At 42.7% G+C, this 15919-nt stretch overlaps 1 protein-coding gene across 3 annotated transcripts in view; it reads left to right on the plus strand.

Annotated features, from left to right (window-relative positions):
• Positions 1 to 15919, plus strand: part of ASTN2 (astrotactin 2) — a gene marked incomplete at its 5' end in the record, with an annotated part of 924983 nt that overhangs the window by 577241 nt on the left and 331823 nt on the right. For all 3 annotated transcript variants that reach the window (XM_082619566.1, XM_082619564.1, XM_082619565.1), the window contains one exon: positions 10647 to 10813. In XM_082619566.1, coding sequence (XP_082475692.1) covers positions 10647 to 10813 — 167 coding nt within the window. The remainder of the gene's footprint in view (positions 1 to 10646; positions 10814 to 15919) is intronic.

Below are 15919 nucleotides of genomic sequence, written 5' to 3' on the forward strand. Positions count from 1 at the left end.
AATATTGTAGGCTTTGCAAGTCACACGTGGTCCTTTTGTGTGTGTGTGTCTCATATTCTTCTTTAAAAATCAAAACAAACAAACAAAACAACTTTAAAAATGTAAAGAAACATTTTTAGCTCTGGGGCTGTGCAAAAATAGGCTGTGGGGGGGAGTGGAGTTCTTTTCTCTGTTCCACTAAAAACAACTAAAAACCCCGGAGGTTATATATAAAACAAACTGTGAGAAGTGGAGAGAAGAGAAGGCGGCAGACCAGCTAGGGAATTTGAGACACAAGGAAGGACATGGTGGTCATTCCCTGGGTTTTCTTTGTGCCTCATAGGTCCCAAACTTGGAGCTCAAGGAGACAGCAACTCAGAAAGGCTGATAGATAAAGACACAAACAAGCGAACAAAAAGGAAAAAAAAGAAAAAAAAAAAGCCTGCTTTCTTAAGGCAAAGTATCAGGAAAAGGGCAGCTGATCAAGATAGAAAATTTTAGGTACTAACCATTCTATTCAGGCCAAACATCACAGAAAATTATAATAATACTACCAACGATAACAACATGCCTCGTCCCCCACCCATGCTAATAAAGGCCAAGGAAGGAACTAGATTCCATCCTTGGCAGGCTGTACTGAGACCATCTGCCAACCCAGTTCCCCCTCCCTGCTGGGGTGGTGTCAAACAAGGTCAAGTAAGGAGTGAGGACTTTAATCCCCACTGAGAGGTAATGAGCAACCCCTCCTACCCCCATCCAAGGTCCATCCAGTGTCAGTGGAGACTAAATAAAGAGCCTGGACTTCACCCCGACCTTCAGTAATAGGGTACTCTTACCCTCCCTGCTGAGGTATTGCCAGAGGAGGCCTAGTAGAAAGTCAGGACCATTGACCATTGATCAGAAGTGATGAAACCAACCCCCACCCCACCCAGATGGTGTCAGTGGGGAACAGTAACTCAGCACACGTACCATTCCCATCCAGGAAGCTATCAGTGGAGTCCTAATAGGGAGTCAGCTTCCCACACACCCCCCCCAGCAGTAATGAGGACCCTTCCCTCTTGGGTATCAGTGGAGGCCAAGTGGGGAAACTGGGATTCTGCCTCCCCCTGACAATAACAAGGTGTGTCTCCCCTTTCACCTGCTGGAGCAGTGTCAGAAAAAGCCAGATTTAAAAATATATATTTAAGGTTCAGAATTTTAAAAATAATATAACATAATATCCCAAATATCTAGGTTTCCATTGGGAATCACTTGTCATACCAAGAACCAGGGAGATCTCAAACAGAATGAAAAGAGACAACCAGTACATGCCACTACCAAGATAACAGAGATATTAGAATTATCTGACAAATATGTTGGAATAGCCATCATAGAAATGCTTAAGCAAACAATTATATGCACAAATGGGAAAAAAAAATCTCAGCAGAGAAGTAAAAGATATAAAGGAGAAGCAAATGGAAATTATGTAACTGAAAAATACAATAATTAATTTACAAAATGCAGTGGATTGACTCACCAGCAGAATGGAGAGGACAAGGAAATAATCAATGAACTGAAAGATAGAACAGTAGAAATTACCCACTCTGAACATCAAGAGAAAATAGATTGGAAAAGAAAATGAACACAGTCTCATGGACCTGTGGGACTGTGAAAAAAGGTCTAACATTTGTGTCATTGGGGGCCCAGAAGAAGAGAAGAAAGAGAGCAGGACTAAAAAAGTACTCAAGGAAATTATGGCTAAAAACTTCTAATTTAGCAAAATGACTCATTCTACAGATTCAAAAAGCTGAGCAAACTCAAGGATGAACACAAAGAAATACACACCAACACATCATAGTCAAATTTCTGAAAATATCTTTAGTTTTTCAAAAGACAAAAACTTATAAACAAGGAGAGAGAAATGACATCTATAGGGGAAACACAATTTGAATGATGGTGGAATTCTCATAAGAAATCATGGAGGCCAGAAGGAAGTGGCACAACATTTTTCAAGTGCTAAATAAAAAAGAGCTGTCAATGCAGAATCCTGTGTCCAAGAAAATATCCTTTAGAAATGAAGGAGAAATGAAGACATTCTCAGATGAAGGAAAACTAAGAAAATTTGCCACCTGTAGACTTAGTCTAAATAAATGGCTAATGAAAGTTACCAAACAAAAAGGAAGTCATAAAAGAAGGGATCTTGGAACACTGGGAAGGAAGAAAACACAGTTAGCAAAACTATAGGTAAATGCATTAGACCTTCCTTCTCCTCTTGAGTTATCTTCATTGTGTTTGATGGTTAAAGTCAAAATGGTAGCAGTGTCTGATGTGATTCTGAATACAGTCCACCCAATATCCCCAGGTTTCATATCCACGGATTGCACCAACCTCTGGTGTAAATTTCCCAGCTGGTTGAATTTGTGGATGGGAAACCTGCCGTTGTGGAGGGCTGAGTGTATTTATCACACCAGGCCATATGAGGGACTTGAGCATCGGTGGAGGTTGGTATCTGTGTGGACTCCTGGAACCAATCTGCTATGGATACCAAGGGACAACTGTATATTTAGAGGAATATTTAAGAAAATTATGTTATAAATGGGAGAGGATAAAGGGACATAAAGAGAAGTAAGCTTTCTTTTTAAAAAAATTTTATTTATTTTTATTTTTGGCTGCGTTGGGTCTTCGTTGCTGCACGCAAGCTTTCTCTAGTTGCGGCGAGCAGGGGCTACTCTTCGTTGCAGTGCACGGGTTTCTCAGTGCGGTGGCTTCTCTTGTTGCGGAGCATGGGCTCTAGGTGCGTGGGCTTCAGCAGTTGTGGCATGCAGGCTCAGTAGTTGTGGCTCACGGGCTCTAGAGTGCAGGCTCGGTAGTTGTGGCACATGGGCTCATTTGCTCTGCGGCATGTGGGATCTTCCCGGACCAGGGCTCGAACCCGTGCCCCCTGCATTGGCAGGCGGAATCTTAACCACTGCACCACCAGGGAAGTCCCAAGAGAAGTAAACTTTCTACACATCACTTAAACTGGTAAAATAATGGCACCACTACACTATGGTAAGTTATACATACTAGAACAACCACTAAAAACTTTATAAAGAGATGTGCCCCAAAATATTATAGATAAATTAAAAAGAATTTCTAAAAAAATGTTCAAGTAACCCACAGGAAGGTAAGGCAAAGAAAGCAGAGAAATGAAAAGCAGAGATGAGAAAACAGAAAGTAAACCAGTAGACTTAAGTTCTAAACTATCAATAATCACATTAAATGTAAGTGATCTAAATACACAAATTAAAAGACAGAAATTGGCAGAGTGGGTTAAAAATCATGACCCAAATATATGCTCTCTACAAGGCATTCACTTCACATATAATGATTTAGGCAGGTTGAAAATAAACAGATCAGAGAAGACATATACATAGCAAACAAAAGCTGGAGCAGCTATATTAATATCATATAAAGCAGGCCTTAGAGCAAAGAAAGTTTTCAGAGAAGGACACTGTGTAATAATGAAAGGGTTGTCCACCAGGAAGACATAGAAATCATAGATATTTATGCATCAAACAACAGAGCTGCAAAATGTATGAAGCAAAAACTAATTGAACTGAAAGGAAAAATAGACTAATCCACAGTTATAGTTGGATCCTTCCACACCCCTCCCTCAACAACTGATACAACACTTAGACAGAAAGCTAGCAATGTTATAGATTAGGTTAGTAACACCTCCAACCAAAAGGATCTAGTTAACATTTATAGAACACTCTGCGCAGCAACAACAGAATACACATTATTTTTAAGTACCTATGGAGATGGACCATATTCTGGGCCTTGGTAAAAGGCTCAACAAATTTAAAGAATTTAAATCATACAGAGTATGTTCTCCAGCCACCACAGAATCAAACTAGAAAGTAATAACAGATAACAGAAAAATCTCTAAATACTTGGAAACTACACAACACATTTCTAAATAATCCATGGGTTGAGAGGAAGTCTCAAGGGCAATTAAAAATACATTGAACTGAATGAAATAAAAATACAGTATATCAAAATTTGTGGGACACAGCACAGTAATTCATCTTTTCCTTAAAGTAAAAGTCTTTACATTTAATGAGGAGGAAATTTATAGCCATAAATGTATATATTAGATAAAAGTTTCAAATTGATAATCTAAGTTCCCCACCTCAAGGACCTACAAAAAGGAGAACAAAAGAAGCTCAAAGCAAACAGAAGAAAGGAAATCAATAATTGAAAGCAGAAAAATAGATAAAGTCAGTGAAACTAAAAAAAAAGATTCTTTGAAAATGTCAAGAAAATTGAAAAAAGGTAAACAAAATAGCAAGACTTTTAAAGAAAAGAAGAGGGAAGACACAAGTTACCAATATCAGGAATGAGATGGATAATATCACTACAGACCCTGCAGATGTCAAAAGGATTAATAAAGGACTATTACAGGGCTTCCCTGGTGGCGCAGTGGTTGAGAGTCCGCCTGCTGATGCAGGGGACGCAGGTTCGTGCCCCGGTCTGGGAGGATCCCACATGCCGCAGAGGGGCTGGGCCCGTGAGCCATGGCCGCTGGGCCTGTGCGTCTGGAGCCTGTGCTCCGCAACGGGAGAGGCCACAGCAGTGAGAGGCCCGCATACAGCAAAAAAAAAAAAAAGGACTGTTACAAATAGCTATACACACATATATTTGACAACCTAGATGAAATGGATCAATTCCTTGAAAAATGCAAAATATCACAACTCACCCAATATGAAATAGATATTTGAATAGCCCTATAACTATTAAGAAAATCGAAATTGTAACTTAAAAACTCCCCCAAAAGAAATCTCTAAGCTTGAGTAGTTTCACTGGAGATGTAAACCTCAGTGTAAGTCTCACGCCTCATACAAAAATTAACTTGAAGTGTATCACAGAATTAACTGTAAAACATAAAGCTATAACACTTCTAGAACACACACATACACACACACGAGAAAATATTTGAGATTTGAGCTTGGCACAGAGTTCTTAGATTCCAAGATATAGATTTTATGATACATAAAAGAGAAAATAACTTGGATTTCATCAAAATTAGAAACATTTGCTCTGTGAAGGCTCAGTTGAAGAAGATGAGAAGACAAATTACAGAGTGGGAGAGAAAATATTTGCAAACTGCATATTTGACAAAAGTCTAGTGTCTAGAATACATAAAGAACTCCCAAACCTTAACAATTAAAAACAAACAGTCCAATTAGAAAATGAACAAAAGACACTGAGAGACATCTCACTGAAAAGGATATAAAGGTGGAAAATAAACACAAAAGATGTTCAGCATCATTAACGATTAGAAACATACAAATTAAAACCACAGTGGATGGGCTTCCCTGATGGCGCAGTGGTTAAGAATCCGCCTGCCAATGCAGGGGACACCGGTTCGAGCCCTGGTCTGGGAAGATCCCATATGCCACAGAGCAACTAAGCCCAGGCGCCACACCTGCGCTCTAGAGCCTGCACTCTAGAGCCTGCGTGCCACAACTACTGAAGCCCGCGCGCCTAGAGCCTGTGCTCCGCAACAAGAGAAGCCGCCGCAGTGAGAAGTCTGCACACCTCAACGAAGAGTAGCCCCCACTTGACGCAACTAAAGAAAGCCCGTGCACAGCAACGAAGACCCACCGCAGCCAAAAATAAATGAATGAATGAATGAAAAAACACAGTGGAGGTATTATTACACACCTGTCAGGATGTGAAAATAAAATGAAAAATATTGACAACATCAAATGCTGGAGAAACTGGATTGCTCATGTTTTGCTGGTGGGGATTTAAAATAGTACAACCACCCTGGAAAAGTTTGGCAGCTTCCTAAAATTATTAAACATGAAACTACCATACAACCCAGAAATTATACTCCATGGCTTTTTTTCCCCAGAGACATGAAAATGTATGTCCACACAAAAACTTGCACACTAATGTTTATAGCAACATTATTCATAATAGCCAAGAACTGGAAACAACCCACATGTCCTTCATCAGGCAAACAGTTAAACTATAGTCCATCCATAGCATGGCATCATACTCTGCAATATAAAAGGAACTAAATGTTGATACGTGAAGACACCTGGATGAATATGAGAATTATGCTAAGTGAAAAAAACCCTAAAAGGTCACAAACTATATGGTTTTATTTATGTAACATTCTTGAAATGACAACATTATAGGAATGGAGAGCATATTAGTGGTTGCCAAATATTAAGGAAGGGAGTCAAGTGAGGAGTGGGTATGGCTTTAAAAAGGCAAGAGGAGGAATCTATGTAGTGATGGAAATGTTCTGTATCTTGATTATCAATGTATATATCCTGGTTGTGATATTTTGATATAGTTTTGCAAGATATTGCCATTGAGGAAAACTGGTAATACTCTGGATCTCTCTGTATTGTATTATTTCTTACAGTTGCATGTGAATCTGTTATAAGCATCACAAAATTGTAATCTATATAACTAAAAAAAAAAAAAAAGCACAGGCCTCTGACTGGATTTGGCCTACAGACCATAGTGTGCCAACTTCTGGCTTAAGTGATTTGGTCACTTTCTACGTCTCACCCCTTGCCTTGTGCTAACATTGCTTCCTCCTGTCTCACGGAGCTTCAGCTGTATTGGCTCCCTCTGTTCCGTGGACAGGCCAGCACTATTCCTGCCTCAGGACTTGCATACTTGCTGTTCCTTCTTGGATAACTCTTCCCACTTATACTCACCTGGGAGATTCCACTTATTATTCAGGGTTAGTTCAAGTGCTCAATGTATGCCTCCTTTACTCTATCCCCGTTCACTTTTTTTCATATTGCACTTCTGTTGTACTTTTTTACTCTATGAAATAATCATTTTACTTCTTGTTAATTATTTGTCTTTTCCCTAGAATTTAAGCCCCATGAGAGCAGGGTCTTGCTTGTCTTCTTTACTACTGCATGTCCAGCACCCAGCATCTTTGCTTAGCACCGAGTAGATGTTCAATACACATTTGTTAAATGATCCAAAGAAGGACTCATATGGATGAGAAAGAAAAGATAAACGGATAGTCCCAGTTAGGTTTTATGGGAGGGAATGGGTTCATTCATTTATCATTTGTTCCACTTACCCATTCATTTATCCTTCATTTATTGAGTGCCTATTGTGTGCCAGGTTCTGAGCCAGATTCTTTAGGTTGTTTTCTCATAGAGTCACCAGAAATGCCTCCCAGAGAGGCTTTTTTTTTTTTTTTTTTTGCAGTACGCGGGCCTCTCACTGCTGTGGCCTCTCCCGCCGCGGAGCACAGGCTCCAGACGTGCAGGCCAGCGGCCATGGCCCACAGGCCCAGCCGCTCCACGGCACGTGGGATCCTCCCAGACCGGGGCACAAACCCATGTCCCCTGCATCGGCAGGCAGACTCTCAACCACTGGGCCACCAGGGAAGCCCCAGAGAGGCATTCTTATTTCCATCTTACAGATGAGGAGCCTGAGGCTGTCTTTGAGGTGAAGCACTTGCCTAGATGCTCAGTGTCAAAGGCCTGTGTGCAATTCAAGACTAACATCAGTCCTACTGGTCCCGTCTTCAAGGTGTTGCCTCCATTTAAGGAAGAAAAGCTGAGGCCCACTTAGGTTCAAGGTCACCGGGCAGGTGAGTGGTGTACCTGAGAAGAGTTCTGATCTTCCTCTCTCTGGTACACCAGAATCTCCCATTTGGCCCAATGACATTCATGTCTTTCCTCTAAGAAGACATCCCCGACCCAAGCCTCCCTACTCCAATATTCCCCAGTCAATCACATTTGCAGAATTTCCATTTTCCCATTCAAGTTATACTGTGCTTCTTCATGTTTGCTTTATAACTAGTTCTCTGTCTGACAGATATGTGTATTTCTCATTTCTCAAACTAGATCCTAAGCTTCTTAATCATACCCAGAATGGCAGCTACCATTTGCCAAACACTGTGCCAAGCACTTGTTACATTTATCTCACTGTATTAGTTATCTTTTGCTGTGTAACAGATTATCCCCAAATTGGGCAGCTTAAAACAAAAAGCATTTATTATCTCACGCCATTTTTAAGGATTAGAAATTTAACAGTGGCTTAGCAAACTGAGTGGTTTAAGAAAATAGAAATGTATTTTCTCAAGGTTCTGGAGGCCAGAAATCTGAAATTAAGATTGTCAGCAGCGTCCTCCTCCCTCAAAGGAATCCAGGGGAGAAAGCATCCTTGTCTCTCCAGCTTCTGGTGGCTGCAGCGCTTGGTCACTTGTGGCCACATCGCTCCAATCTGCGCTCTTTCCCCACGTGGTCCTTTGCATGTGTGTAATCTCTCTGTGCCTCTTTTTTTTTTTTTTTTTTTTGCGGTACGCGGGCCTCTCACTGTTGTGGCCTCTCCCGTTGCGGAGCACAGGCTCCGGACGCGCAGGCTCAGCGGCCATGGCTCACAGGCCCAGCTGCTCCGCGGCATGTGGGATCCTCCCGGATTGGGGCACGAACCCGTGTCCTCTGCATCGGCAGGCGGACTCTCAACCACTGTGCCACCAGGGAAGCCCTGTGCCTCTTTTTTATAAGGACATTTGTGACAGCATTTAGAGCTACCTAGATAGATAATCCCAATTAGTCTCCTCATCTCAAGAGCTTTAATATAATTGCATCTGCAAAACCACGTTACCATAGAAGGTAACATTCACAGGTTCCGAGGGTTAAGATGGGGACGTATCTTTGGGAGCCATTATTAGCCCTGCCGCACCACCTCATAGGTTTGCCATAAGGATTAACTATGTTAAATTAGATTATGCCTGGAATATAGAACATATTGTTTTAAAGAATAAAAGTGGTAGGGAATCAGTGGTGGGGGGGGTGGAAAGAACTGTGAGTAATACCCCGCCCCAGATATCTCCTGTTACCTGGTGAGAAGGTCAGCCCTTGCTTCCAGCACTCACCCCTACATCTCCCCAGACAGACGACCCAGCCCCAGGTACCAGCACACAGCTCCCAATGACCCTATGACTAGGTGCCTTTCTGTCTGACAGTGAATGTTCTGAGACAAGCAGGGGCCTCCTCTGAGCTTGTTTTAATACGTACAGCACTTCACTCCCATAGAAAATTGATTTTTCTTTTTAAGCACAAAATGTAGCCAGTTTTATAACCTTTCTGCAGCTTGACAAAGGCCATTTATAACCAACTCTCTCTGCCACCCTTCCTGGCGCCAGTCTCAAAGGTCTTGAAGAACTCTCTCATGCATCTGTAATTATGAATTCTTCTTAGGCAAAATTTAATTTCTAAGAGAGATGACCTTTTTTTTGTTATTGTGGTTTTTGTAAATTACTTTTGGGGGGTGTGTTTTGTTATTGATGTTGTTCAGGATGACAGCCTGGGGAGGGGACGAGGGAGCTGGTTGGGAGGAGAGGGACATTGGGAGGGCATTTTAATCAGCGATGTCCAGTGATAGATGAGGAGGGCCGGGCTCTGGGTGTTAATCTTGGTGGACAGGAAATGCCAGCAGGGTGACTGAAATTAAAACCTAGTACCTCATTGTCTCTCCCAAACGCAGGAGAATTGGAACTTCTTCTCCGTCTGCTGGACTGGAGATGAACTCAGCCTCATCAAATGATGGGAAACTAAATTAAATAGATAGGTGGTTTTACTGAGGGTATAAGAGCTTCCATTTACGGAGCACTTAGCAGGTACACCCTTAGCTGGGCACACCAGAAGAGCATTCGACTGAGGTCACTCAAGGTTGGAATTGTTGGGGCTTTTAAGGGACCAGAGGCCAACCCATTTGGTTACCTGGAGGAAAGTGCACATGGCCTGGCAGAGGGTTTGATATCATCTGCAGAGGACCTTGGCTGTCAGCTTTAGGAAGATTCACTTTGTTGTTGTTTAGAATTCATTTATTTATTTAAGCTGGGGAGTGATGCTACTTAGAAAAATCACTCTGGAGACCATTAGGAGGATGGTATACAGCAGGCCAGACTGCAGGCCAGTAGACTGTTTAGGAGGTCTTTGTGAAGATGCAGGAGTCTCATTTAGGACTTCAGGTACTAGAATGGAGAAGAGGTGACACATTCAAGACAGGAAGGAAGAGAACTCACGTTTGATGAGTACCAAATTTCATGCCAAATTCTGAAGTACGTTATGCAGCCCCTGTGGTCCAACTTAAGCTTGACAACAAATCCACAGATGCAGGTGCTAGGCTCGTTTAACAGATAAGGAAGTTGAAGCTCAGAGAGGGCGAGTAACTTGCCCCAGGTCACACAGGGAGAAGGGGAAGATCTGGAACTTAAACTCATATTGGTAAAAGCTCTTTAAAATATATCTGGCTGCCTCCCATGGTGACCCTACTGGACAATAATAATGAACACAATAATGATGATGATCCCAGCAATATCAGTATTCATAGCAGCTCACATTTGCTATACGGTTGCCGTACGAGCCACAGAGTTCTAAGTACTTTGCACACACTGTCTCCCTTCATTCTCATAATTTTACAAGATAGATATCGACAAAAGCTCCATTTTACAGGTGGGCACACTGAGGTTCAGAGAGGTAAAGGAACTTGTCCAAGGCCACACAGCTATTAGTTGGTCAAATGAGACTTTGAACCAGTCTCTACCGTCCCGGCACCTGCCCCTTTTCAGAAGGTGGGAGGAGAGGGCATGATGAGACCCTCCACTTCTTCAGCTGTAACCACCCTGTTGCTGTCTCTCTGAGCAGTGCCCTGAGGAGCTGAGGCCCATGAAGGACGGCTCCGGCTGCTATGATCACTCCAAAGGCATCGACTGCTCCGATGGCTTCAACGGTGGCTGCGAGCAGCTGTGCCTGCAGCAAACCCTGCCTTTGCCCTACGATGCCACCTCCAGCACCATCTTCATGTTCTGCGGGTGAGTCTCTGTCCCCGAGGCCCGGCCTCTCCCTTCACAGCAGTGGGAGGGATGCAGAAAAAAGATCAGGAACTACAGCCTGGCCCAGCTGGGACTGACCTTCAATGAAATGGCCTTTCTGCCTCTGCTTTTTCAGCCCAAGAGGAAAAAGGCAACAATATAACCTTTTGTTGGGGATTGAAAAGAAGAATGGAAGAAGAAAAATAAATAATTGATTAATGGTTATGACAAATGGAATCCTTGTTCAGGCTGCATCCTAGGGTCAGGATTTTTTTCTGCAAGAGTCTCTTGCCCCTTCTGCATCACCCTGTAGCCACGGTCAGTGTATTTTGGAGACAAAAGCAGGCACCGTGAAGGTGTCCCTGAGAAACCAGCAGGTGTGGTGCTTAAGAACACGGGCTTAGCCCAGGCTTTCAACTTTCTTTCTGCAGGGATTAAGCAGTGCCAAGTTCAGAGGTTACCCCCTCTTTGTCCTAATGCCCCTATCAATAATGATAATTAATTGGGGAAAGTGAGGTGGAAAAGAAACAATGCAGGCAAAGCTCAAAGTTCTCGCTCATGCTAAGAAATCAGCTGAGTTTTAAACTTAGTATGAGACTGAAAGAGGGGGTCACGTTAGGACCAACTTGCTGAGTGACCTGGGACAAGTCACTGTCCCTCTCTGGGCTGCAGTTTGACAACTTGTGAAATGAGATCTTTGGACAGCGGCGCCTAACAGTTGTTCCAATTTATCTTGTTTTCCTTGTTGAAAAAGTCTGCAGCGGGAGTTGCCTCTGCCATGGAGAGCTTCTATAGCATAGCATTTGGTCCTCAGCAGTCACTCAAGAAAATGGCAGCCTTTTTTCTTCTCTTCGTTCCCTTTCTGGTGACGTCTTCATATTAGAAAATTTGCTCATTTTTTGACATTCTGTGACTCAGAAAAATAATTCTTTGCTTGTGCAAGATGGTTGGTCATTGAAGGGTGCTCAGTGCTTTACTAAGATAGAAAAGCAGAATAAAGCATAAATAAACTTTTCAGTCCTACGTATTACGAAAGAGGAGGTGGGGGGGATGTGTATGGGTTTAATCTCAGTTTAACAGAAAATTAATTTTACCTGCATGGTTCTGGTCCATGGGGTCTGGTTTTCCTTCTGGGACTTATTTCAGGGTCTCCCCACCCCAGCCCCAGTTACACTGGGTGCTGCAGGCGCCCTTGAGCAGTTGTTAAAGCAACTTGCCGGAGGCCCTAGATATGTATCAGTCAGGTAAATAAGAAATAAAGTATTGTATGCAGACCTGAATTTATAGGGTCTCTCCTCAGTTTAAGTGACTGCAGGGCAGTGTTGAGCAAATTACACGTGGGCTTAAATCTGAGACTTGAATGGTAAATCAGCTGTGTTCTTATCACTGTTATTACACTTGAGGGGAGAAATGTCCTTCTGTTGCAAATTATAGAAACAGCAGGGGCAACAGCAGTAATGGATTTTGACTTAGAAACTGTCACCACCGTTCATCCCTAGCACACTGCAGCAGTCCAGGGGAATCAGTAGACTTGGGTTCTAATCCTAACTCTACCTCTAACTTTCTCTTAAACGTCAGGCAACTCTCAGGACCCCTGACCTTCAGTTTCTCCATCTCTAAAATTTTAATAATATCTACATTAACATACTGATGTTTGTGAAGATTGCAAAGTACATTTGTTACTCTGTTCAGGTTAAGTAATGTGCCCAGGGTCACACGGCTGGTTATGTAGCTTACCACGTCTCGCTGTGTGACCTTAAGCAGGGTACTTAACATCTCTGTGCCTCAGTTTTCTCATCTGTAGAAAAGATGATAATAGCATCTCTCTATAGAGTTGCTATGAGGATTAAATGCATTACATTAATTACATCACAGTTTACATGAATATTTCTAAAGTCCTTTGGAACGGTGCCCTGCACAGAGTTAACACTAGTGTGTATTTGTTAAATAAAATAGCTAAAGTGAATGATAGTAATGACAACAGCCCTCCACTTGCTCAGTGACCTGAGGTGCTCAACCTCTTAGTGTCCAGGTCTGTGAGACACGGACAAACTGACCTTCCCTACCCAGAAAGATCTCTTAAAGGTTTAAGTTAGACTGAATTGGGAGAGGGTGCTATGAGCTGTTGAAGCTCATCCAAATGCTGATAAACAGGACAAAAAACGAGAATAAAACTCAGGTCTCCTAAAACCAGCTGCAATGTCAACATGCTTTGAAAATTGTCTATTAAGGATGCAAATGAGAAGTTAGCCACACTTGTTAGAAGCACTGTAAACAAAACCATTAGCAGGTACTTGTGTGAAAGTTGGTCTAGAGAAGTAGCAGGCGACTGAATTAAACAAGGAAAACAAACCCTCGCTCAAGGGGACCTTGTCGACTTGCTCAGAGCTCTGTGCCTTTTCTGAGAGTTTCCTGGGTAGCACAGGTTTAATATACCTATTTGCAGGCAGGTTAATAATAGCAGCTAACACTTATTAAGCGCTTCCTACGTGCCATGACTGTGCTAAGTACTTTGATGACATTAGCCCCTTGAATTCTCATACCAACTCTACACGGGGGGTACTAGTATTATGATCTCGATTTACTGTCAAGAAAACCAGGCACAGAGGGGCTCAGTGACTTGCTCAAGGTCACACAGCTAAATAAATAGGGGCATCGAGATGGAAACCCAGTCCACGGGGCTCCAGGATTGGTCAAAACAGAGCTGATATCACTCCTGGCCTCTGGTCCCGCCCGGCCGTGTGGTTTTGAGCCAATCACTAAACATCTCTGAGACTCTTGTTTCATGTAGAACCAGATATGATTGCAGCAGCATTGTGAGGATTAATTGCAATCACACGTGCATAGAGGCCAGCACATGTAAGCACTCACTAAATGGTAGCTATAATTAGTCTGATAGGTATAAAGCCATCTCATTTAATCCTCCAATGACTGAATTGTATGTCCTGTTTACTGTTCTATCTCCGGCACATTAGAACAGTGTCTGACATGTAGTAGGTGCTCAATTAATAATTGTGAAATTAAGTTCCTCAATTGACACGGCTAAGGAACTTGTTTGCAGTCTGGCCTTTTCAGCTGTATTTCCAGTTACGTCCCTATTCCTGAATTAGGCATCTTGGCTTCAGCTTCTGGAGTGTTCAACATGGTTCCCTCTGTTTCTCCTCCTCCTCTCTTCCCCCCACCGCCCCCCATTTGTCCGTGGCCCTTTAGCTTGAATGCTCTGCTTCCTCTTCAAGTCTTGGTATAGATCTTGACCTTTTTCCGCCAGTCTTCTCTGAGTCCCAAGAGAAGTCCAAAAGTGAGATGTGCAGTTACCGTGGAGCTGGGTATATAATGCCTTGCCCTTTCAAATGGATACCATTTAAATGTTGGCTTAATATTTATCAAATCTTAATATTTATAGGAAAGACTGTTTTTCTTGTCTTATATTAGTTTGTTTTTTTTGTTTTTTCTTTTCTACCCATAGGGCCCTCTTACCAGGGGAGGGCCATTGACATTTTGTCTCTAATCCTAATTTATCCCAGTGAAATCTTGACACCTCTTGCAGACTGGACCGCTGGCTGGCTGTTCTGGTTGTCAGCCGTAGTCAGGTCAAGTCCCTCAAAACTGAGTCAAGCATCCTTTCTCTGGAGTCACACAGCCCCCCACCCCATGCTTCTCACTGTCGCAGCCCCATTGCTGTGTTGACTTACCTGTTTTCCTGTCTGGTCCCTGTCACACTGCAAACTCCTCATGAGCAGGGACTGGGTCTTAATCACCTGTGTGTCCCCGTTGTCACTGATTGCCCAAGGACTTTTTTAAAGCCATAACTGTCGAATTAAAGAACTCATCCACCTAAGATTTGCTGCACCAACTCTGTGCCTGGTCTTTTGTGGGGTGATAAAAATGCAAAGAAGCATTGAGTACAAGTCCTTGCCCACCAGGGGCAAAGTGGACTCTGGGGACAGGTGTTTGAGCCTCACTTGGTCCTGACTGATGTTGATAGACTACAGGTAACAGTATGATAAGAGAAGCAGGTGGATTTGAGATAGGTTGAGAAGGTCATTGTATACTAAGATGAAACATTTAGAATGAGTCTTATGGGTGAGGAAGCATTTCTTCTCTCCAAGACCTACACAAGTTACCTAGCAACCAAGTTTGTTTCATTTGTACATGTGTTTACAGCATATACCGTGCATTCTTCCAAGAGAAGTTAATATTATCCATGTGAATCCAACCTATAAAAAATGGATAATATAAAGGTAGGACAGGACGGATCAGAGCCATTTGTAAGGAGAGAAAGGGAAAGGGAGAAAATGGTTTCAGGAGCCTGAAATGGGAGAATTACTCAATGTGAGGTAAATTTAGCACTGTTTGTCTTGGCAACCAAAGTAAGCAGAAAAAAACATGGTGGATTATAGAATTGTCCTTGCTTGAGAAAAGGAAGTTTGCAGTTTTGGGGGTTTTTGCTTTGCTTTGTTTTGTTTACCAGAGGATATACTCCTTTTCCTGACATAATTTGCTAAGAGAGATGTTTCCTATATATACCTATATACGAAATAGTGAACAATGCCATCAACAGTTTTGAAGTTTCAGTATTTCTCACATCATTTAGAGGAGAATACTGAGGCCCAGAAGGGCCTCACAGCCAGTGAGGAGGTGAAATTGGGATAGGAGATGTCCCAGGCTACTCTATTCTAATCTGAATACATTGAATATACTTAAATATGATTTACTTTAAAGTGCAGTGAAAATGTATGTAAAAATATGGACTCAAAGAGCACATCCAGCCTCAGTAGTCCTTGCTAGGCTATCAGTTTAATGTCTTTGTGTGTGTGTGTGTGTGGTACGCGGGCCTGTCAGTGTTGTGGCCTCTCCCGTTGCGGAGCACAGGCTCCGGACGCGCAGGCTCAGTGGCCATGGCTCACGGGCCCAGCAGCTCCGCGGCATGTGGGATCTTCCTGGACCGGGGCACGAACCCGTGTCCCCTGCATCGGCAGGTGGACTCTCAACCACTGTGCCACCAGGGAAGCCCTAATGTCATTTTTATGTGATTTTAGGAGGGAGAGGAGATAAATACATGTGTTTAATAGCCATTGTTAACTGGAAGCCTCTTATTTTCATTGC

Source organism: Mesoplodon mirus (genome assembly GCF_964341445.2).
Source record: "Mesoplodon mirus genome assembly, chromosome: 1".
NCBI classification, from domain to species: domain Eukaryota; kingdom Metazoa; phylum Chordata; class Mammalia; order Artiodactyla; family Ziphiidae; genus Mesoplodon; species Mesoplodon mirus.